At 32.3% G+C, this 24656-nt stretch overlaps 1 protein-coding gene across 2 annotated transcripts; it reads left to right on the forward strand.

The window, feature by feature from the left end:
• Window positions 1-3064: 3064 nt before the first annotated feature.
• On the forward strand, window positions 3065-24170 carry LOC130440930 (aromatic-L-amino-acid decarboxylase-like). 2 transcript variants are annotated; one of them, XM_056774331.1, is made up of 5 exons: window positions 3065-3377; window positions 21913-22147; window positions 22475-22594; window positions 22906-23338; window positions 23397-24170. In XM_056774331.1, the coding sequence occupies exons 1-5, from the start codon at window positions 3298-3300 to the stop codon at window positions 24056-24058; spliced, it is 1530 nt and encodes a 509-aa protein (XP_056630309.1). In that variant the 5' UTR covers window positions 3065-3297; the 3' UTR covers window positions 24059-24170. The 2 variants fall into 2 exon arrangements, with proteins under 2 accessions (XP_056630309.1, XP_056630310.1); XM_056774332.1 differs by lacking the exons at window positions 21913-22147; window positions 22475-22594; window positions 22906-23338; window positions 23397-24170 and adding exons at window positions 13507-13741; window positions 15207-15326; window positions 15385-16574.
• Window positions 24171-24656: the final 486 nt, after the last annotated feature.

The following is a 24656-nucleotide window of genomic DNA, read 5'->3' on the forward strand; positions in this document are numbered from 1 at the left end:
GTAAGTTCAGATTCTCACCACCGACCATATCACTCCAACCGGCAGATTAAATATACTCGAAATTCAAGTACCATATCCATATTGGGCACTGATTACGGAAAGAAACTACATACGTGAAAACACCGTGGGCAAACAGACTATTAGGAAAAGCGGTGCCAGAGAAAGAAGACTAAAACCGTGGGAAATAAGATGGGGAAACGATTCAACAAAAAAATTTAATGTAGTACCGATTAATAGACACCATGGAGTACATTATTTCCAATGTCCAAGAAGGACTAACTCTAATAATAGAAATTATGCAAGTAAATTGTCATCACAGTAAGAACTGACCATCGAAACAACAGTTGATCATGAAGCTTACAAGAGAAGACGTTGAAGCTTAATAAGAATATGATAATGATGTTGAAGTTGAAGAAACGATAAACATATATATTATAAAGAAGATAGAAGTGGCAACAGAAGATAGAGTAAAGCCTTATCAACTGAAGCACAATTAGTCTGCAACAAACAAAAGAAATAAAGAACAGAAGTTGAATGATTAGATGAGGAACGAAAAAAATTAAAAACTATTCTTCGTAGCTACTAAAAACACAAGAAAAACAAGTGATAATAATAATGAAAGAAGCAGAAAAAGATATGATAACAAACAAATATGATGATGATCATGACTGATATGTACTCAAAACAAAACAGACCCGAAAACCGTGATGCAAAAGCACAAAATAGAATTGGAAGAGACGTTTGCATTTTGTGAAATAATACTTTTCGTATTTTAAGGGTATATTTAAATCGGAAAAGTTTAAAACTCCAGCCAAGTTCATTATTAATTAATACTGAAACTCTAAGTTTAACAAGCCTATTTTTTTCCAGTATTTCCAAAAGGATTCCACATTTTCCGCGAATACGTAACTAATATGTTCGAACCAGCATTAGTTCCTTTTAAAAAAGTTCTGGATTCGGAAGTAACGTATATACCTAAAGTAGAAGGCGGCAGCTATTCTACCGAAGGTTCAGTCATTATGAAAGATATAACTGACGAAGGAACTTTCCAGCTACTACTCCATTGGGACGCATCTTCTTTTCCCGAAAACGAAACGCTCGTTCTAAGGGCGGATCATAAGTTAGAAATTAGAAAATTCCATTTGACCTTTTGGACAAGGGAACCACGTAATATCACATGAATTTGGGATGCATCGGGGAACAGGGAAGGGTATTTTTATTTCCAAAATAATTTTACGAAATATGTCAGTCGGGATGAATTTAAACAAGATGGTAAATAATAAAATAATTCCACAAAAATTATTAATTACTTTCTTTTGGTATCAATTTATGGTGTACTAGTTGTGAGGGATCCTCCATTTTGTTGTATAGGTACAGAAGGCATTGGAATTTTGAAACTCCCAAATCTAAATTGTTTGATACATATTTGTAAAAATAGAAATTCCAAATAATCACTTCAAAGGGTTGTACAAGGATTGTCTTAAAAGTTTTCGACATAATAAAGAAACAACACATTTTTTTCTTTTAGGTTGAGGTCTGAAGAATATTTCGGTCCAATCTTTCTTTTAGTATATTCCAATTCTTTCAAATACGCTTTTCGCAGATTTGAGGAATGTTTGGGATCGTTGTTAGGTTGGAAGGTAAATTTTCTGCCAATTAAGTACTGGCCAAAACGTATTTCATTTTCCTCTAATATCCTTTCTTGATAAATTATTAAATTTTTGTTAAGTCTTCAGTCGCTTTTTCCTACAAAACATCTCCAAACCGTAACCGAGTCTCCGCCGTATTTTACAGCCAAGATTATCCATGGATCTAGCATCCGTTCTTCTTTTGGCCTGCGCTTTGTTTTCTTTAAATTCTTTCAGGTTTTCGGTTGGTCTTATTTCTGGTTATGTGTTTTTCATTTCATCTACAGTTTTTCCTTTATTCACCCCATTTGGTCAAATTGTAATCATCTTGATTTTTTTCCTTGATTTATCTACCTCACTATAGTTCTGTATATCCTTTGTGAGACTAGATTAAACTTGTTTTGCTCAATGGATGAATGTAATCTAATATCCGAGCTGCACATGGGTATTAGTGACTAATTTTTAACGTTCCTTGTTCCTTATTTGATGTTACCGCGCTATAATTCTTCAGTAATTTTATATTATATTGAACATGTTTGATTCAAAATCATTTTAAACCCTTTTCTCTCCCTGGCTGGTTCTCTCAATCTTATTTTCACTGTAGAAGTACCCAGATTTATTGATCTGAGTTGCTATCTGTGGGCTCGTGAGTCGTGGATCACGTTTACTGATCAATATAATGAGTTTATCTTCAGCAGTTTTTATTTTCTATCGCCTATTTGCCTAGACTATGAAGATTTGATGGCAATTACTACCGATTCAACCGATAGTTTTTTGGTTTTACCTAATTTAAAGCTTACAAATGTGAATTTGCGAAAACGAAAAAAATTCGTGTAGAACAAAAAGATGTCTTGGTTCAGAAAATTTTTCCCGTTAGTGTATTTTTCCAGCGGTGCTTTTCAACTACGACACTGCTATGATTGATGCATAAAATAATTAAAAATCTATACAATTGAGGATAATGAGGGATGAGATTGATGTTTAACGTTCCTAAATTGAAACATCCTGTATAAATTAATATTGTACGTGAAAAATCGCCTTTGGGGGTGGTGATTTTCTCAAAAAAATTTGGTATTTGTATTTTGATATCATTCCAAATAACAGATATCGTACGGAGCTGATCAAAAGTATATAGAAAGTAGTTCCAATTAAATTTCGATAGTGGGGAAAGTACCCCCCCTTTCACCTTTTAAAACTAACCTAAAAGAGAACCACAAACTCACATTTACTCTAAAGACGGAGTCAAATAACCCCGTCTTCTATTTTTTCGTAAATCAAGCATGATATCGTAATTTTTCCGTGTTTCCAAAACACATCGAAAAAAAATTACAATTACCTTTAAACCGAAAAAAAACTACGGTTATTATTTGTGCATAAGTAATCCAAGGACGTAGCGTTTGAATGTATTTCTGGATATAAATAAACATATAAAATAATGGTTGTTATATGGAACGTCTAGAAGAAATATTGGTACACGACAATGGAACATTGAAGGGCAATCAAAAGTAGTACCGCGATAAGACTTGTTGAATATAAAAACACAGCCGAGTTTTATTTAGATACTCCTCCTAGATCGTTTGTAATATCACGAACGTTACCAACACAGTGAGTGTGAAAGTGGGTTTTATCAAGAGAAAGTGATTTTTCTTCGATTTTTTGATAGATTGTCATGGATACGCAACAGTTTAGGGAGTTTGGAAAGGCCGCCGTGGACTATATCGCGGACTATTTCGAAACTATAAGAGATAGGTAAGTACAAAACCAAATTTTCCCTATTTCTTTTTATAAAATTTAAAATATAGACCAGAGTCGATAAATTTTGAAACCAAAAATAAAAATAGTATAAAACCCATCGGACAAAGAGGAAAATATAATAAAAATGAAATGAAAAATAATTTACAGCCTATCTGAGATCAGAATGAGTTTTTGATAAACGGTTTATTTAGCAAAGCTACAAGTTCTATGGAAAAAAGTTCTACTAGTTTTGTATTCAAACATAGCCTCAAAATTTATGTGAAAAATCCAAAAAAACAAGAATTTTCTTCTTATCTTTATCATAACAAACATTTTTGCCATGAAATTTAGTGAAAAATTACCCTTTTATGTCCCGTAATCGATTTATTTTAACTTATTATCGAAGAAACATCATTTAATCGAAAATAATCCCGTCAAAACTTCAGTTTTAAAAAAAAAACGGTGAGATTTTTGTTTGTCGAAATCTCTACTTTCTGATAATTTAAAAAAAATATTATCATCATCATGGTAAATTTATATTTATCAATATAATATGAAATCTCACTAGATTGGTTCGCGAACGAACCGTAATCGATCTTATAGTGTGAATCCAGCTTTATTATATACGTTTCAATTAAGAATAAATGTGTGTTTTTTCGAAATACTTCATCGTCTTATTAGTTATTAAAATTATTCTAATTTTCGAGAAAAAACAATTGTTTATTGGGTTATTAATCTAAAAGATTATTTTTTTCAATTATTAAAAATGTTCATTAGTAATTTGTATATCCTTAACGAGATTAACAACAACCAGATAACAATTTATTATTATTTAATATCCCATTATGGTAATCATTCTATAACCAATTTATAATTACGTAAATACATTGTTTTTCAGTTTTCTTGCATAATCACTACTTATAATAGTTCGAAGTGAATCAATCAGTTCGATCATTAAAAAAATTAGTTCCATATGAATAAAATCTTGTTAAAAAACAGTATCACTATGAATATAAATTAATTTCGAAGGAGTATGATATAATATATCAATTAGAAAACAACTAGACTCAAAGTAAAGATATTAAAGATGAAATAAACATCGACACATAAAATACCTTGATAAAAATGTGTCTTATCATCTCAAGTGTTTTTATTTGATATAAAAAAAATCGTCACCAAGGATGAGACCTGCAATTCAAAAACATGACGACTATTTACAGCCATTAAGAAAATTGGTAAATTTTGAAATTTGGAGAAAGTTTGTATAATTTCCTGAAATTACTACCCGAATTAATAGTCATATTTTCACGGTTTATAAATCTGACGCGCGTTTCGATAACCAAGTTATCGTCTTCAGAAACTGAAGGTAAACTGACTTCAAAGACTACATGATTCATTTTTGGCGAGGATTTTTTTATATCAAATAGAAAAATTTGAGACGGTAAGAGCTGAAAAAAAAATATAAGTAGATAGGACTAAAACCAATTATTGGGACAACCTACAAAGACTAAGACAAGCTTTTGGGAAACTATGACCAGAGTACATCTGCTGAATGTATTAGACTAAGTAAGAACAATCTACGAATATTAACATGAGTTCTATGGGGGTAATGTCGCCTCAACAAACACCTAAACACGCTTGACTTAGCAGATAATGCGGCATGCAGGTTTTTTTGTACAGAGGACGAGACCTCTCTCCAAGTGTGAAACACTAAGGTCCAGAGCACTGCACCTGGGAGCGCATGAAATAGAAGACGACGATCTTTGGAAATGGAAGCCATTCCACCTTTCAGACTTTTTAAAAGGATTAATGGATCAGCTGTAAACACAGGGTTGTCCAGTATTGCAGCAAATGCATACATACCTACATCCACCCATCAAAGTGAATAGAAAATGGTGGACGACGTCTTGAACACCTAGAGCGTTAAATTGTTAATGGTTGTATTTGTTACATGGTTTATTTAATGATTTGTTGTCATTTATATAACGCCATCTAGCGGAAATAATAAGAAATAATAAGACTGTTTCCAAAATGAATTTTTTATTTCCGTCTGGGCGAACCATTTAAACGTATCTTCAGATTTATTAAGTTTACTTTGAGAAGATTTACTCAAACCTATATACTTATATTTAAATTTGTTAAAAAAATCACGATAACTAATATCTATATATTTTGAATTGCTGGTCAAGCGAATTTTCAGGCAATTTTTTCCCATTCTCCCCCAACTTTTATTAAAAGTTTTAAACTAAAACTTGTGCAGAATTTATTGAAGAATTCGATTATCGTACAAAAATTGCCATTTAATTGGGCAAATATCGATAAATTTTGTTTTTTTGATTTTATATTTTTCAATAGTAGATCTAAAATTTTGAAAATGTATTTCTTGGAGCCACTTCTGTTATAATTTTTTCCCTGGATGTTATACAATCCGTTACAGCTACCCATCCGGTACAAAATAGTGAATTATGCTAATTAAACGTAAAAAATCATCAAAAAATGCTTTGATTTACCAATTTTATCATTTCCAAATTAATCATACGAAGTCGACAAATAAATTGGTACGTGATTTTCTTAACTGAATCAGTAGAAAAATGATTGCATTCAATTAACATTATAATTAGATTGAGGATGATTAAAATATTTCCTAGGATGAAAATAAATCTGATTTGAAACGTGAGCAAACTCAATCTAATCCATCGTTGTTGACAGGTGAATGGTTTTATAAGAAATATAATTATGTCTATATTTATGACAATCGTCCCTAATTCTGATCTCTTTACTACAATCTCGTTTGTCAATGTTTTTTTCTGCGTAATTTACGTTCACTGGAGGGTAGAAATTCCTTTTGAATTGTGTCACGTAATTTTTTTCGTAATCTAAAAAGGATATCGATAAATCTGTACCTCAGAGCTAAATAGAAGTTAGTCAAATCGAGTTTCTTGTTCATTTTTTCCAAAATATATTTTCGAAAAATTTATTTTCAGAATATAATAATGAACTTAAGTTCTTTTAGTGTATAGCAACAAAAAAGTAACCACACTTTCAGTTTTGGTGAATCAGACTCAATTATAAATGGCCTATTTTGAGAACTGGCCTAATAACTTCTTATCAAGGTACATCATCATCAAGCTGTTCAATAAAGACAATCCTTCTTTTGTGTTTTTCAACAAGTTGCTAATGATTTTTGGCTATTTTCCTATCTTCTTTTGACATTTAATTTCAATTTACTTATTTGCTACTGAATGTATGTCGTTTTCACATTTTAGTTCTCAGCTATTTACTTTTATATTCTTCGTAATCTTCTGTGAATCTGAGTATTTTCCGGATCTTTCACTACAATTGTATATTCTATCTATAAAGATCTTCAAAATCTCCCATTTCATCCTCTATTTCTTTATTACCTTTCGGTCTTACTGTCTACAATTTTTATCTTCATTCTTCTATTTTTTTTTTTGTTATTTTATTTGCTTCATGATCTTATACAATTTGATACCAACTACAAACTTTAATCAATAAAAAGTTGCCTCTTCTTTTTCTTATGCATATCTTTTTGTGTTTATGCACAATTTTTTATGTGTAAATTTGCCCTTTTCGGTATATCATCACCAAATTAATTACCATGTGCAGCTACAGTTCTTAAATTAATATATTATCACCTAAATTGGAATTTCTGAAACCGTTATCGACATTCATACTGAACACACTGTTTCTACTACCACTACAACAACACTCACAATTAAAATGTCTAACGCGCGTTTCGATAACCAAATTATCATCTTCAGCTTACCTTCAGTCTCTGAAGACGATAACTTGGTTATCGAAACGCGCGTCAGACATTTTAATTGTGAGTGTCGGTGTAGTGGTAGTAAAAACAGTGTGTTCGGTATGTTATTATCTACAAATCATTTGTCTCGAAGTTGAAAATGCTGAGCTGAGCTTGAGACATCTGAAAGATTGATTACTTTTTATTCACTTAGCTTCTTTGTTGGTTTGTGTATAATTTTAACTAAAATTTTGACGTTCTTAAGCATCTCAAATCATTTTAAAGCTTGAAATGGTTAAATTTTTGGTTCCTGGTGTGTTATTTTAACAACATACTTTTGTGGTTGATCTAAAGCATTCTACATCTGATACTTAAATTCATTTTTATATGATTTTAATGAACAAAGAATGTGGTTGAAATAGACAAACACTTTACCAAATTCAGATCAATACTAGATTATGGATCAATTGTTTATTCAACAGCTAACAAATCCCTTTTGAAAAAACTCGACAGTTTTCTCACAATACAACTTTACGTTTGATAACAGATGCATACAAAACAACACCAGTGGAAAGTCTGTATTGCGAATCAAGGGAATGATTCTTAGAAGAATGTATTTGAGCTCTACGTATGCAGCCAAAGAAAAATCCAGTCCTACCCTGTTCATATAAACTCCAAACCTTTCTATTAGAATTAGATCCTATCCCAATTCCTTATTTCCTTAATGTCTTCCTATCGAATATTCTCAGACTCCACCATGGACAATGAAAGCATCGAAGTCATTAAGTCATTTGACAAACATCAAAAGACACTTTAGTTACATATTCGATTAATCCAGAAATTTTGTACCTATTTACACAGACGCATCGAAATTTCAAAATCGTACAAATATCGCTTCGTCTTGAACCTCCTCCAACCAATTATATGCAATATATCGAGCTACACACATCGTTGTTTCGTTGGACGTACTTCATACTCACAGATTCCCTTAGCTCAATCCAAACTCTTATCAAATACACAACATAAATTCCTAAATCAAAATTTAGCAGCAACTGCAATATAAACTGTTTGATTTCCACACATACTGGAATAAAAGGAAACGAAGAGTTATAGTGGAGATAAAGTTCTTCGTCTAAGCTTCTTCGACTGACCCTACTTATTTGATTCTAAACCTGAACCTAAATGTGACACCTTCAATTGCAAATTGTGTATAAAACACGTGAACGCAGAGTCTATTCTTTGTACACAGAAAGATCGTCATATTTGGAACAATAGAACTAACCTCAACTAACCTAAAAAATTACTTCACATCTTTATCAAAAAATTGAATCGCCGGTGACCAGTATTTGGTTGATGCGAATTTGTAATGAAAAAAAAATTCATCCTATAATAAAACTTTCAAAATCCGTTTATCGATTACGTATTATTATTATTTAAGTTGAGGAATCCGAACAAAAACCCGGTTACGGCGAGAATAATAATTAATGCGGTCCGTTAAACTAAAAGTGAGAATGAAATTTCATTCGTAGCATATTACAAAACGTTACGTATGTAAAAGTTACTATATAGCTTAGTTTATATAACAATTCGCGGACAGGTTATTTCGAAAATTAGTCGTGTTGAATGAAACTATAGAATTACGTGAAAGAATCCGAATGTAGGTTAAATTTATTAATTACTTTATACATCATAATAATACATTCTTTTTTTTTAGTAATCTATGAAACAAAGAAATAAAATTAAGGAAGAAAATCAAGCTTTTATTATTTGTTAATAAAAACACCAAGTTCGTTGTAACTCTTGATAATTGAGCTTCTTCGTCTACGATAAAGTGAATAAAAGCATGTTACGTTTTGATCCGACTAAGTGAAACAAATAGTGTATAGTTATCTCTATCCTCCGAGGCTCCAGCTCGGTTCTGCGCATTTTCAAACATGCGCAGTATAGATAAAGTGTCTCGAACGAGAGAGAAAATGAATACTGTCAGAACCGTAACGTTTTTTCCTATAAGAACTGTCTATATAAGAGTATTACCTATATGGTATAATTAAGAACACTCAGCATCTTCTTTTTCCTCTTGCTATCACAATGTAACACGCTTTTATTTATAAAATTGAGACTATGATAAAACGGGAACATTTTATAATTGAGTTGTCAAGATTAATTGTTGAAAATATATAATTATATACGATATGGAATTATTTTATCGTAGACGAAGAAGCTTAATTATCGTTAAACTTATAAGTATTCATTTTTAACTCTTTAACTCATTTTATTAACAAATAATAAGGACTTGAGGTCCATTGTAAAGGGATCAGTACAACAGGATTCGTCCTGGTACCCTCAGGCGGAAAGTTAGTTAGAAATATGAAATGTTCAGATACCTTCATAGCATTAAATCCTCGATACGTGTTCACCTTGGCATTGGGTCATCCATCTAATCAATCAGACATAATAATCCACATTCATAACAAACAAAATGAACTTTTTTTCTAAAATTCGTGGGAGTTGCGTCAAGACGAATCAAATGAGCCCAAACTCGATGGGGTTACGTCGTTTAATTACGGCCAGCTCCACCATCAGATCAGCTCAATTTATACATACATGCAAAATTTAACAGAATCTCTTTTCAACTGTTTAGCCTCTCTGTGTGCTAGGCTGTAGTAGGACATTTACCGAATCTGCAAATCGATTTGTCTTGTTGATGGTTGATATTGAAACCATGGTTGCCACATACGTTATTGTTCACGGAACCCAACGAACCTGATGATTATAGAAAAAGTATTATAACAAGAATACCCTTTTTGGTAACATACTAAGACTTGTGTTTCAAAATAAGGAAACGTACTTTTTTCAAATCCCATCAAAAAATTCATTTCTAAAGCATTGTATGGATTCTGTGCATTAAACGCCGAAGATGGTTAGGTTAGCTGAATGGTCAGATCTAATGGTTTCAATCATAACGATCACGGGTACCAAAAAAATAAGACAACGACATGCCAAAAGCAAAACTGGAAGCAAATCGATATGACACAATTGAGGAATATTGATACTCCTTGGTCGGTCATCCAAAAACATGCTAATAAGCATAGCAGATGATTGGGTTCGCCATAATCTGCTAAAGTATTACTTGAAGGTTTCTTATAGAACCATCACTAGAGACAAAAAATGATCTTGCGAAATTCAGAAGACCGTAGTTCTTTCCCAATAAATCAGTACCAAATAGGTAATTCTATGTCTTTGGTGGAGAATCCGTATATGTTCATTTTGAAGCATTTTCTACGACATAACAATGCACCAAGTTAGATAAACCATTGTTGAAATATGTCAATGGATTTATCCACAGTCGTTCCGCCAGTACTAGCGTTCCGAAGGATGTTAAATTAGCCTTACAGATTCCTCTTCTTAATTTTAACTTAAAAAGACTTCGTCTTGGGGTTCTGGGGCTATTACGAGAATTTCTACGAGATGTAAGTTCCAGGCTACTATCAACAATGACTATTATAACTTTGAGTCTCGTAGTTCGGCAACAGTTTTAGTTTCCTGGAACCGAATTGACACTTTGGAAGTCATTTAGTCGACATGCAACATCCGTCTGTGTTGAACCTATTTCGAGTTTACCAATAAACCAAGAATACAAATAAGGATCAGAAGTTATGGAATAAAATGAGAATTTAGGAACAAAAATTCATGTGAGAAGCCAAAAAATAATTTTTGTGACCAAGATAGACACGTGATCACGTTAAGGGTTAATTTAATTTTTTGGATCGCACCATAAGAACTTACCGTACATCTAAAATACAATTATACGTAACCAATCCTTGAATTAAGTAATTTCTGTAAATCATACAAAGATATTATTGTTATTATGGTAATTTTTAATTCATACTTTTCTCAATTGCTAAATTAGGTATGCGTGTAACCTTCCTGTTTTAATAGATGTCGCTATAATGGGATTAATCGGATAGGTTAATGACCTTGATTCATTTGAAACGATAGTGAATTTGAAGGTTTTTAAATAATATTATTACTACAATTTTTTCATATGTTATTCGTGTGTGCAATTATCGTAATGTTTAGTTGTGATTATTATGTAAAATAATACCGATAATTTTTGAACAGGTAAGTATGTTTTAATAATCAATTATTTGTTATATCTACATGTTTGTTACATTGCTATTTGTTGTACTGTGTACTATTTTACATAAAAAATTATCAAAAATAACGTAATTATCAAAGGAACGATAAATATTTAATATGTATGCATTTTGGAATAACTTTTTGTTTGAATGCCCAAATTATTAAGAGATATCATCCATTTTAACCACTGTCAATTATTCCAAGGTCCCCTACAAATGATAATATTCAAATTTAGAATACTGGAGTGAAAATATCACAATTTTTATTTTTTCGACTTAACAACTACTCAACCACAACTCATATTATTAATAATACAAAACTAGTTACAATATTTTTCAAATTACTCCCACCTTGAAACACATTAGGTGCTTTTATATTTCTCTCTGACTAATGTCCACTTTTCTAAACGATTGTACAAAAAGATATTCGAAGTATAGCTTTGGATTTAACTCGTACGTAACCATTCTTTAAGCTTAGATATAAAAAATCGTCGCACTGCGTTTGGATCCAAATTTTCTCCATGAATCCGACGCACTAAATGCTTGAAATTTCAATACCATCAAGTCCTGAAATAACATTCCTTGTAACTTCGCAATATGTAATTAAACATTGTCTTGTTTTGGTTGAGTAAACCTGAATATTACTCCTATAAGTATTAAGAGTTCTGGAATGATTTCAAACCATACTAAATCTTCATAATACCTCCAGACAAACAGCAGATTTTGAATGGCGATGTGTACTATCTTTGGAAGGTACCAGCGGGTACTAGGTTGATTATTTACTACTTCCTACATTAAACTGTGTCTTCATCTTCAATTTCGAATATTTTCTTTGCTACCACGGTTACTCTAAACTTTTAACTTTTGCTTAAATAATTTCTTAACAATACACGAGTTTCATATTCATAACACTTCATACTGTCATGTCAATTAGTGAATTAGAGACAAGTTTTAACAGGTTAGGACATATTTAAATTGATATACAGAGTGTATATCGTTTCTATTTTGCAGTTTCTTCAGCAATACTATCAAATATCTCTGATGGGTATAGTTTTTGTATTGGCCTGATAATGATACTATCTTCTGGTTTTAATTAGATGAATTTTGGAACATTCATCTTCTTTAATTTCTTAATCTTAAACATAATCAATTTTCCAAATCCATGTCGTCGCGGCTGTTTGGTCGTCTTGGGCAAGAGAAGCTCTAATCGGAGTTTTCCTTCTACATAACTATCTCTAGTTAATGCCTAGCATTGCATTTTGAGCACGAGTTTAGAGCCCCTAAATATTCAATATATAAAAAAAGCGAACAAAACCAAACATAGTTCAAAGAAATTCCATAGACCCAAACTTTGTACAAGTATATACTTTTTCATTTAGAAAATATTGTGAACGTTAGTGATTATGATAAAGATTTGTGATGAATTGGAAAATCTGTTGATCCGTTAACATTTGGTACTGCTAGGCGCTTAGATTAGTTTTTGAACAAAAGTGCTTTTTAGTTTAGAAGCTTAACTCTATAAAAATTGCTAGAAATTCCTTACAGCGAGATTTTTGACCAGATATATAATACCAGGTCATCTTAATCGACGAAGATTTAGGGGCGAAGATGAAGAAGGTCTTGTGAAAAACGTTTGAGGTGCTCAACTTCGAGTACCAATTGAAATTTAGCTCTCGGAGAATAACACAATTGTAACCGATGAACCAGAGCCTCATCCCATCATCACAAAAAAACTACCAATGAACAAAACCGTCGCAGACTAATTAAATAGTTTTCTTTGAGATAAACGCGACTTTGAACCAAGTTAGATAACTTTTTCTTCGGGTGACTTGATTGATCGATGATGGGAGGTGTTTTATAAGCATACTTATTCTTAGTAACGATTTTTTTATTCAAACCTGGATAGTATATATGCTATAACGAAATTATGATCAAATACTTTCTAAAAAAAAATGAACCAGACGATAATAGATTAACATTTCGGAAAGGATATTTTCTTTAGGATCGACCCGACTCCTAGGATAATTTTTTGTTATTTCTATTCTTTCATCATTCACTTTCTTCGAAAAAACCATATTATATCCATTAGACGCTTTTTCCAGCTTCGGAGAATAACAATCTGCTCAAAAAAATTCGAAACGTTCCCATTATGTTTTGGATGTCATATCACCTTTTTCATGTGACTAATATCAAAAGTTGTATATGTGTTAAGTTGCCTAAATCTGTTTTTTTTTTATTTCAGACCTGTTTTACCTTCAGTAGAACCCGGTTACTTGGGAGATCTATTGCCCAAAGAACCTCCTCAAACTGGCGAATCGTGGCAAGATGTACTTCAAGACGTCGATAGGATAATTATGCCGGGACTCACCCATTGGCATTCACCGAAATTCCACGCTTTTTATCCGACAGCAAATTCATTTCCAGCCGTCGTTGGCGAGATGCTGAGTGCTGGATTCGGATGCGTCGGATTGAGTTGGGTAAATATTTTTGATACGTCTCAATCACAATTAAAAAAAAAGGATTTCCATAAAATGATAACTTGAGAATTAATTATTGAATTGTTAAGTACTTATTCTATTTTGTGCTCATAGCAATTTTGGCAAGTTGTTTGAAAATAAGTTAAAGTTATGATGTTAAATCGGTAAATATAAAATTTAAAAATCTGTTTCTGTATCGTCTTCAAATGATCTTATTCTTATTTGACGTTTTTATAATAATAAATCCATTAATTTTTTGGAGTATTGGAATATTCGAGAGCTCCTTGATGGCCTAATTTGGAGAAATACTCAGTTTCACAAGAAGGTAAATGTTTGGACTACAAGGTTCAACGGTGTGACCTGCTCGATTAACAGACCTAACACCTTTGGATATTTTTTCTGATACTATCTTTAATCGAAAGAATAGAATACTATTTACACTTTTGGTCAAGGTATTATTGCAAAATGTAGGGTTGTTTCCTCAGATATCTTTGAAGACGTAATATATTCTGCCTTTTGCATGTATTACTGCAAGTAATAAAGTTTTTTTAATACACTTCAACTTGCACACCCCTGCATGTGGGGTTTCAGAACCCCAAATTCGTACATTGTACCAGACACATGGAACGACATGCTCAATACGTTGTAATTTGTCTATGGCAAATTCCACACGTTTTGGTCGATCTGTTGACAGCACCTGCAGCAACTGTACCTTATATCTAAGCATATGGACACAACTGTTTATGAAGAACCCTGTGAGTTTTGGTTGGAGTTGCTTTGAAGCCTGACGAATTGAAGTTTTTGAATTTTGCTGGAATATTGCCGTATTCGCTCCATATTTTCAGGACTCGTGCTGGGTCGTCCGGCTCCACTTTTATGCAATATACTGATCTGGTGCTCATGAAGCTTGTGTGCCATGCACGGATGGAGGATCTGGATGTTGGATCTCTTTGGAATTTTGTCCTGAAGTTCCGTTGTAACTGTGTATCTGATTTCGTCTCTATGAACCGTCACACACATTGAGTTTTTTGTTGTAGTGTCCACATCTTCACTTATAACTGTTCAGCCATGCAAAAGACAGATTATATATATCTTGGTTAAGTTCGAAGTTATGAATTTTTGAAGTTGTAAAGATAATTTTGGAACACTATGTACTATTGAACCCTTTTGCCTTTCGAATTTAGATTCAACGCAAAGTTTGTTGGACAGGTTTTCAACACCATGAGGCAAAAAGGGGGCTTTTACGAATTGATTTCGGTACCTAAAAAAACTGGAGACTATCACAGTTACATTGTAATTTGAATTTTGTTTATCTGCTTAAATGAAATGCTGTAATCAATTCTTCACCAACTTTTAATCAATAATAAATTCTGTAAAATATTTGATTAACTCAATAAAGTCTAAATTTTTGGTCTAAAATTTTAATTTTCGATTTGAACATGATTTAATTGAGAAATTTTTCCAGATCGCTAGTCCAGCTTATACTGAATTGGAAGTAGTTATGATGAACTGGTTAGGTAAATTATTAGATCTTCCGGAAGAATTTCTAAACAGTTCTGAAGGACCAGGAGGCGGTATTATACAGGTAATATTTGTTATAATAACTAAAAACTAATTACTCAAATTGTTTTTTTGATTCTTAGGGTTCCGCCAGCGAAGTTACATTTATCGGTCTTCTAGCTGCTAAAGAAAAAAAAGTGAAAGATCTAATGGAACAAAATCCCGATTTGAAAGAATCGGATATCAAAGGAAAATTAGTAGCTTACACTTCAGACCAATCCAATTCGTCAGTTGAAAAAGCAGGTTTATTAGGATCCATGCCGATGAGGTTAATACCTTCGAATGATGAAGGAAAATTATCTAGCGGCGCATTCATTGAAGCGATACGTAAAGATAAAGAAGCTGGTTTGATTCCGTGTTATTTGGTAGCGTGTTTAGGTACCACTCCAACTTGCGCATTCGACGATTTAACGGAATTAGGACCTATTTGTAATAGAGAAAATATTTGGTTGCATGTAGATGCAGCTTACGCCGGAGCAGCGTTTGCTTGCCCAGAATACCGTTACTTAATGAAAGGCGTTGAATACGCTGATTCCTTCAATTTCAATCCTCACAAATGGATGTTGGTGAACTTCGATTGCTCGGCAATGTGGGTGAAAAACGCTAAATATTTAGTAGAAGCTTTCAACGTTCAAAGGATCTACCTCAAGGATCAACACAAAGATCTGGCTCCGGAATATCGCCATTGGCAAATATCCCTTGGACGAAGATTTAGAGCGCTAAAACTCTGGTTTGTTCTCAAGATATACGGTGTTGAAGGTATACAAAAATATATAAGAGATCAAATAGGTTTAGCGAAAAAATTTGAAGAGCTCGTTAATAACGACAATCGATTCGAGGTGTGTACTTCTAGTATGGGATTAGTAACTTTTAGACTTAAAGGTGAAGACTCCCTTACGAAAAGTTTATTGGAAAAAATCGACCAAAGAAAAAATATATTCATGGTCCCTGGGCACTTTAAAAACAAATTTGTTTTGAGATTTGTAATATGCAGTCGATTATCAACCGAAGAAGACGTAAAATATTCCTGGGAAGAAATAAGAGATCAAGCTGATGAAGTCGTGCCAACAGAAAGAAGAAAAATTGTTGAAGAAATTAGTGGTAAAAGAAGCATAGCGACCATTGAGCTATACGAATCAGCTATAGAGAAAATAAAATTGGAAAAATCTAAATAAGAATTAGAAATATTTGTTTTATAGATGTGTAGATGAATTTATTTATTTTAAGGAATATTCTTTTTTGGAAATAAAATGTGATACTGGTTGAAATATCATTTGATTGTTTCGTTTACCTAACCTAATTTATCCATTTAGGGATTCGGTGTGATATATATTATAAAGACGTTTCGACCTACTTCGATTTTATCAAAATATCTTTGTCGAAACGTCAAAAAAAGACCTAAAATAAGACGATTTAGAAACTAGAACATATCAAAAGGTGTGTATGAAATAAGAAAATGAAGAAACTTCAATTTAATCCCACTTAATGCACGTGTGACAGAGATATGGAGCGTAAGCTGCCATTTTGATCTTAGCTTCGGCGGCAAATTCGAAAATACTGTAATCTATAAGCTTTCGACGTTACTTCTGAACTTATCTAACAATTTTGTTATTTCGAAACAAGTTATAACCATTAAAATAAGTGATATTGCATAAACGTGTAGATCTTTAAGGCCTTTTTTAGAAATTTGTGTGCTTTTCACAAAATGCAGTCGGCGATTTAATTCAAATAACCAATATCTATAAGAATTCCAAACAGGTAAGATAAATTAGGAATATGGCATGATTTTTATCATTAGTTATTATTTGTGACCAAAACCACGTTGCCTTATAAAATAAACTTCAAATGCATCGAATCCTCCGTAACAGCGTTGCCAGTTAACGCATAATCACTATTCCGTTTTGTCACACCTGCGGTATAATTTCATGGCAGGAACTTAACAACGCTGTAACTTATGGAAAGGTCAAAATGGAGGCTGCACGGCGTACGTCGCAATATGGATGCGCACTCGTCTCCATGAGATTACATTTTCGCCGAAAAGCTAGGTTAATGTTTCTGTTAAAAGGTATATCTAGTTATATTTCTTTAGTATATACAATTTAGTTGCTTGGACTTTTTAAAATCGGACTGATATGAATATAAGGAAAAGGATTTGTTCAATTTTATGAATACAGAAAGGTTGAATTGTCTTGCTCAATGAGTAATTAGAATCAAACTATGCTTGTGATTATTATTATTATTTAATTCAAAAATGTTATTCTTTAGCAATAATTTCATTATAATTTTGTAGTGGTGAAATAAACAATTTCTTAATAAATCGTACTCAATTTCATTATATAAAATCATTATATTAGTGGGACATGCTCAAGAAAAATTTAAGGATGACTTAACAGTTGGCAGAGAAAGTTTTGTATTAAAATTACCAAGTTAAATTTTATAATCCGCGCTCAGTATTAAATGAACTGTTATGAATTGTGCTACAAAATGAATGTGGAAGCATTTAGAGAGTTTGGTAAAGCTAGTGTGGACTATATAGCAGATTATATCGAAAATATTCGTCAAAGGTAAATTTTGAAAAAAATTAAAATTCATTTAGTATCCAAATTTTTTGCTGTGTCTGTACAAACACTTTTAAATTTTCGATTCTTAATCGAAATATTTTAGTAATAATCTTCTCAGTTGGAATATTTTTATAAAATTATTCATCATCATCATTTTCGTTATTAATCGACTTTTATTGTTAATAATTCAACAATATTATGATTATTTATTCGTCGGGTCAATTCCAATGAACATCAATATGTAGTAGGGAGAAAATATATTATTATTATTATTATTATTATTATTATTATTATTATTATTTAAAAGTAGTGTTCAGTACATACATTGACTATTATCATTTTCAATATTTTCCTAACGTCATGAAGACCCCTCTCGTGCCAGTGGAAGAAACTAAGGAGGGTAATGGTATGGAGAAATCTCACCCCTACCGTTCTGTTGGCAAAAAACTATGGAGGGTAATAGCGAGGAAAATTCTCTTTGTATACTACAAGGACGAAATTAAAAATAGAAAAAATATTTGTCTTTCTATACCTATATGTGACAATAAAATAAGTTTTTTTAGAATTACGCTCCATAATTCTTCTCACCTCTACCTACACACAGATGGCGCTTCTATTGTCAAATCATTATGACGTTTACGAAAGTACCAACTTTCAAAAAACTATGTGTGAAATTTTATGACATTTCGATTGGTCAAAAAAAAGTGACAACCATTTGAGTGAAGTTACTTTTGTACAATGGATTCAAAATAATTTCCTATGTTAATTTATCAATGTTTATTGATAAAAAATACTGTAAAGGCTCAGCATTGGCTTCAAAAGTATTATCCGGACTCTGCTCCATCCATTTATTGTTTGTTTACTGAATTTAAACGTGGTCGTACTGATGGTGAACGTTCTATCGAGGTGGTTACTCCAGAAAACATTTAAAAAGTCCACAAATTGGTTATATCCAATCGTAAATTGAAATTGCGTTAGATAGCTGAGGTCGTGAAGATATCAGAAGGCAGTTTACAATTATGCATGAACATTTGATCATCAGAAAGCTTTTATCAAAGTGAGTACCGCGTTTACTCACAGTCGATCAAAAACAACAAGATTCAGACCAGTGTTTGGCCGTGTTTACACGTAATAAATTAGATTTTTTCTTTCATACGTGACAATGGATGAAATATGGATCCTTTTGTTTACTCCGGAATCAAAACTATCATCATCTGAGTGGACTGAACATGATGAAACACGTCCGAAGTATTCAAAAGCACAACAGTCAGCTGGGAAGTTTATGGCTTCAGTATTTTCGTATTATTTTGGAATATTTTTCATCGACTATGTCCAAAATACTACGTAGAGTTGTTTGATCGTTTTAATGCAAAAATCAAGGGAAAACGGCCTTATAAGTCAAAGAAAAAACCACTGCTCTACCAAGACAATACACCGATTCAAAAGTGAATGGTTAAATTGAAGAAATCGCTTTCTAATCCACCGTATAGTCAAAATCTGGCCTTCGGTGACTAGTGGCACTTATTTAAAAAATCAAGAAGAAATAGTTGAATCTGATGCCTATTTTGAAGCAAAAAAAAATCCTTCTAAAATCACAGAAAGAGAAACGAGAAGTTAGAGAAGCGTTGGAATGATTAGATTGCTCTAGAAGGAGAATAAAATCGATTTTTGACAAAAAACGTGTTTTCCTCAGTTAATCAAATGATTTATTGAGTGAATTGTGTGTTAAAAGAAACAGTGCGATTTATTTTCTACTATAAAAACAATTCGAGATATATTTGAAATGACAGTGCCATCTACACGAAATATATTACAATAAATTCAATACGTACGACCAATACATTGCATCGTATCAAAGTAGATTCCTTCCTATATAAAATTCTTAAGGAAACAAATAACATTTTAGTTATTTCTCCGGTGGATAGAGGACAGTAGTAAGAAGTCAAATAGATTTTGTTGTAAATGGATGGAAATATAAAAATATATTTCCAAGCCTTTTAATTATCTTGAAGTAGCAGCTACGATATTTGTTTTATACACTATATTTTTTTGCGAATATTCCTTCCAATAAAATATTTACAATTCGATAATTGTAAATATTTTTTTCAAACAATTTTCTAATCCAAAAGTTTCATTTTCAGGACTGAGTTTGTACTGAGAGCCAACGGGGTTTTCAGGATTTTGAAATGGGGGGTTACCAGAAATTTCGAGGCTCTTCCTATTTTAAATGTTAGGCTTTTCCTGCCAAATACAAAATCCATTCTATTTGAATTTAAATGAATTCAGCGTATCAATTAATGTGATGATGATTTAACGATGGATTGAGTAAAACCAGATCTTTTACGTCACTTATTGTGTTTCTGAGGTAGGATTGGTAGCTGTCGTTATTGGTAGCATGTGTAGTTAAATTTCAACAACAAATTTCGGGTATTTTCCCTGTAGATTAACGTAATTTCATCAAATACAACTTCTCGTCTTCATCTTTTGTTGGCAAAATTTCAAAACACCTTCAATCAAATGAGGTTTTAGTTGTCGTATGAATCCAAACAAGAATTGTATGAATACAGATATTCTATATTAAACTTAAGGCTTCTGGTTTCGGCATTGCAGGAGGTGGACCTCGGAAAATCGACTTTTCCAGTATATCACCACGTGAAAACTTGTATTTAGGCATCCTAAAACTATTCTCAAAATTCACATACGATTGGATGGTCGCAAGTTTTAAAGTCAGGGATCACAGATCGCAAAAATCGATTTTTTTTTATATTTTTTGCAAATATCTCGTTCTCTAAGGGTTTGGCGCTAATTGTATTTGTATTATGAATATTGTAGAGAATTCAATTCTCTACAACTTTTAAATTTCACATTTGTTCATACCTTAAATTGTTTTCGAGAGCGCGCTGTCAAAGAATTATCTGAGAGCATGATTTATAAATCCCACGAATGGGGTTGGACAATGCGTAAAGAATTTCTGAAATCCATTTTACCACCTGCACCATATGAATATTAATGACGATAGAACCTTTGACCCAGAAATCTCAGAAATCATGAATGACAAGTGTCGTTGACAATGGTAATTAAAAGGAACTTGAAGTTTTGCAGAAGATGACGACGATGATGAAAACGATGATAATAAGAAGATGAAGATGAAGAAGAAGGAAAGATGAAGAGTAAGAAGAAGCAAAAGAAGAGAAGTGAAATTTTTATTAATTTTGATAATAATAAATCTATAAAATGATACGTTCAATAAAAACATTAAATTGTAAACATTTTTATATTTAAATTCGAATCTCGCGCTCTAGAAAGGGAATTTTAAGAAGTTATGTTGGTAAAACTGATTAAAACTTTGGTCGCACAGATGTAAACACAATAAAAATAAAGATCATTTTCGTAAGAGTTTCTTTTTAATTTATTCTGGCTATCCAAGAAAGAAGTAAGTAATTTCAGAAGTAAGATAGCAGGAATAAATTAAAAAAAAAACTTTTTCAAAATGATCCCAATTTTTACATCTGTTCGACCAAAGTCTCTATCAGTGTTACCAACATAACTTCTCAAAATTCCCTTTCTAGAGCGCGAAATTCGAATTAAAATATGCAAATGCTTACAAAATAAAAATTTATTTTTTCTCTTTGTGATTTATATGGAAAGTCAATATAAATTAGATTATATTTTCCTCAAAAATCTCTTAATTACATAGCCAGTTAAGTGTTATTAAATGAATTGACAATTAATTAAAAATAGATAATTATCCAAAAGAAAAATAAATTTAATCTAAAAGTTAATAAAAAATAATTAATATGAATTTAGAAATGATATTGATAATGAATACAAATAGCGTAAAACCCATAGAAAACGAGATATTTTCAAAAAAAAATCGATTTTTATGATCTTTGCCCTTGACTTTAAAACCTGACTGTTATACAGGGTGAATAGTATGAAAGTATATTTCGTGGGTGGTCCAAACTTATTTTAAATAATACTAATACTGTTGTATTGGAATTTGTGTGAACGGTGGTGAAATACATATCTAAACAGAATAATAATTTACAGAAATGTTTTACCATCTGTGGAACCGGGATATCTGAAAAACGAAATTCCAGAAATAGCTCCTGTTTCTGGAGAACCATGGCAAAAAATTTTACCAGATGTGGACAGAGTTGTACTTCCAGGATTAACGCATTGGCATTCACCGCATTTTCATGCTTACTTTCCCACAGCGAACTCTTTTCCGGGCGTAGTCGGTGAATTATTTCTATCGGGATTGGGCTCTGTTTCAACGGATTGGGTAAGGCAATAATACGTATATGAATAAGGAACTCGTCAAATTTGTCATAAATCACCAAAAAACAAAAGAAGTAATATTATATATCAAGTGCCTTGTACTAATTGTGACGCTATCTACATAGGGCAGACATCTCAGTATTTAGAAAATAGACTTAAAGGTCATCAATGCGATAAAAAAAATAGAACTGCATTAACGAACCATGAAATATCAAAAATTGGGCTACATACTCTCAATTTTTTCATATTGAATAAATATTATATTTTCTCTTATTTCATTGTTCTAAAATGCTATTATGCATTTGGTATTTTAAATAATCAGCATTTTTAGCAATCGAATCCAGCTTGTGTCGAATTGGAAGTTAGAATGATGGATTGGTTAGCAAAAATGCTCGGTCTACCAGAACATTTTCTCAATGAATCTGAAGGTCCAGGCGGGGGCGTTATCCAAGTATGTACTCCACTTATTTTTCCAATATTCACCCTCCTCCAAAATCCCTTTAAATTTAAACCTTTTTTACATTATCAAATCCCTTTTTTTGAAGTCTTTAACTGTTATGCATATCAAAATTGACACTTTCTATTTAAAAAAATAGACAATGACATTATTTGTTTGTCTATTTTCAATTACCGCTTCCTTATGGTATCTTTCTAATAATAGCTGCTGTTTCCAGCCATAAAAGTCGTAAAAAAACCATCCTTGTCCACAAATAATCTACTGTATCTATCAAATTTCATTATAAACCAAATTTTGATTTGTAGAATGCAGCTAGTGAGTCCACGTTAGTGGGTTTATTATCGGGCAAACAACGTACGGTCAGAAACGTACTGGAAATGAACCAAAACCTTACTTCGGAAGAAGTGAAAGAAAAACTAGTAGCATACACCTCGAAAGAATCTAATTCTTCAGTAGAAAAAGCTAGTTTACTCGCATCAGTTCCAATGAGACTCCTACCAACGGATTCAGACTGTCGCCTTCGCGGCGATGTACTACAAGAAGCTATAAAAAAAGATAAAGCAGAAGGTTTGATACCTTGTTGCGTTGTAGCTAGCTTGGGTACAACGGGAACTTGCGCTTTCGATGATTTGGAAGAAATTGGTAGGATATGCCGCAAAGAAAAGATGTGGCTTCACGTCGACGCCGCTTATGCCGGAGCTGCCTTAGTTTGTCCAGAATATCGCTATCTTCTAAATGGTATCTATTACTCTAAATAGTTTTGTAGTAGTATCCGTATAAAATGCGAGTTTTTTAGGTATTGAATATGTGGATTCATTCAATTTCAATCCGCACAAATGGTTCCTTACAAATTCCGATTGTTCGGCGATGTGGTTCAAAAACACGAAAGACGCTGAAGCCGCCTTTAAATTGAAAGCGACGATTCCATCGCAACCGCTCTTCGAACCCGAAATCCAACATTGGCAAATTCCTACGACGAGAAGATTTCGAGCATTGAAACTTTGGTTCGTCATGAGAATATACGGGGTCGAAGGTATACAAAAACATATACGTCACCAAGTATCTCTAGCTAAATATTTAGAAAAATTGGTTAGGAAAGATGATAGATTCGAATTATTGATATCCAGTTTGGGAGTTGTTGGATTTAGACTCGAAGGTGACGATACTCTAACGCAAAAACTTCTGGATAAAATCGCCGAGAGAAAAAATCTTTTTATAATGCCTTATTACTACCAAAATAAGTTGATGGTAAGGTTCGTAGTGTGCAGCAGGTTGACCGAAGTAATTGACATTGATTACGCTTGGAATGAAATAAAATCTATAGTTGACGATTTGGAAAAAAATTCGAAACAAGAAGATGAGAAAACGGCCATCGATAGCTCTATTCTATCTAGAGGAGCTTTGAATAGTTTAACACCTGATCTAAATGATAAACTCAATCTAGGGTTATTTCTATAAGTGTCTCTATTTTGTATATCATAATTTTTTTTTCATCAACCAACACCAAAGCTTGTAGCAAATAACATGTTTACGTTATACAGTGTACATCGAAATATACAATATTGAAAAACCTCAAGTATTTTATTTATTTCTCCTATTATTTTTATAGAATAATTCTTCCAAATGTGAGGCATTGTTCATAATGACTACGTTCATATTATTAAAGTAAACAAATATTAGAATCGATTCAATGAATCAAATATCGGATCTTCACAACTCAAACACAAGCTAAGTTGTAATTCTAGCTACAGAAGACAATATTTATAACGAAAACGACATAATTAAAAAAGATAATTTGTTGATAAATTCACGAGGTGTGTATTAGTTTGTCCAAAAAATTTCCAATGAGCTGCTGATGCTAGGGACGCTGTTAGGCGGGATTCGCGTGTAGCTTGGCTCTCTTTCTACCAGTTTCCACTCCAGCGAGTTATCTTCAAAGTCCATTCTTCAGCTGGACATTCGTTCTGAACTGTGTGATTTGTATGTGAAGCATTTGCACAAAAACTGTTTCATATCTTTCTTACAGTACAGACTCAGTCCCAAAGGGATTACCATC

This window comes from Diorhabda sublineata, chromosome 3, assembly GCF_026230105.1.
Source record: "Diorhabda sublineata isolate icDioSubl1.1 chromosome 3, icDioSubl1.1, whole genome shotgun sequence".
NCBI classification, from domain to species: Eukaryota; Metazoa; Arthropoda; class Insecta; order Coleoptera; family Chrysomelidae; genus Diorhabda; species Diorhabda sublineata.

What these genes read in the sequence shown, in the direction of transcription:
- LOC130440930 (XM_056774331.1), top strand. Translation starts at nt 3,298, where the DNA reads ATGGATACGCAACAGTTTAGGGAGTTTGGAAAGGCCGCCGTGGACTAT. An exon ending in GCTCTGTTTCAACGGATTGG is followed by an intron (nt 22,148 to 22,474) that starts GTAAGGCAATAA and finishes CAGCATTTTTAG; the next exon opens with CAATCGAATCCAGCTTGTGT. An exon ending in CAGGCGGGGGCGTTATCCAA is followed by an intron (nt 22,595 to 22,905) that starts GTATGTACTCCA and finishes TTTGATTTGTAG; the next exon opens with AATGCAGCTAGTGAGTCCAC.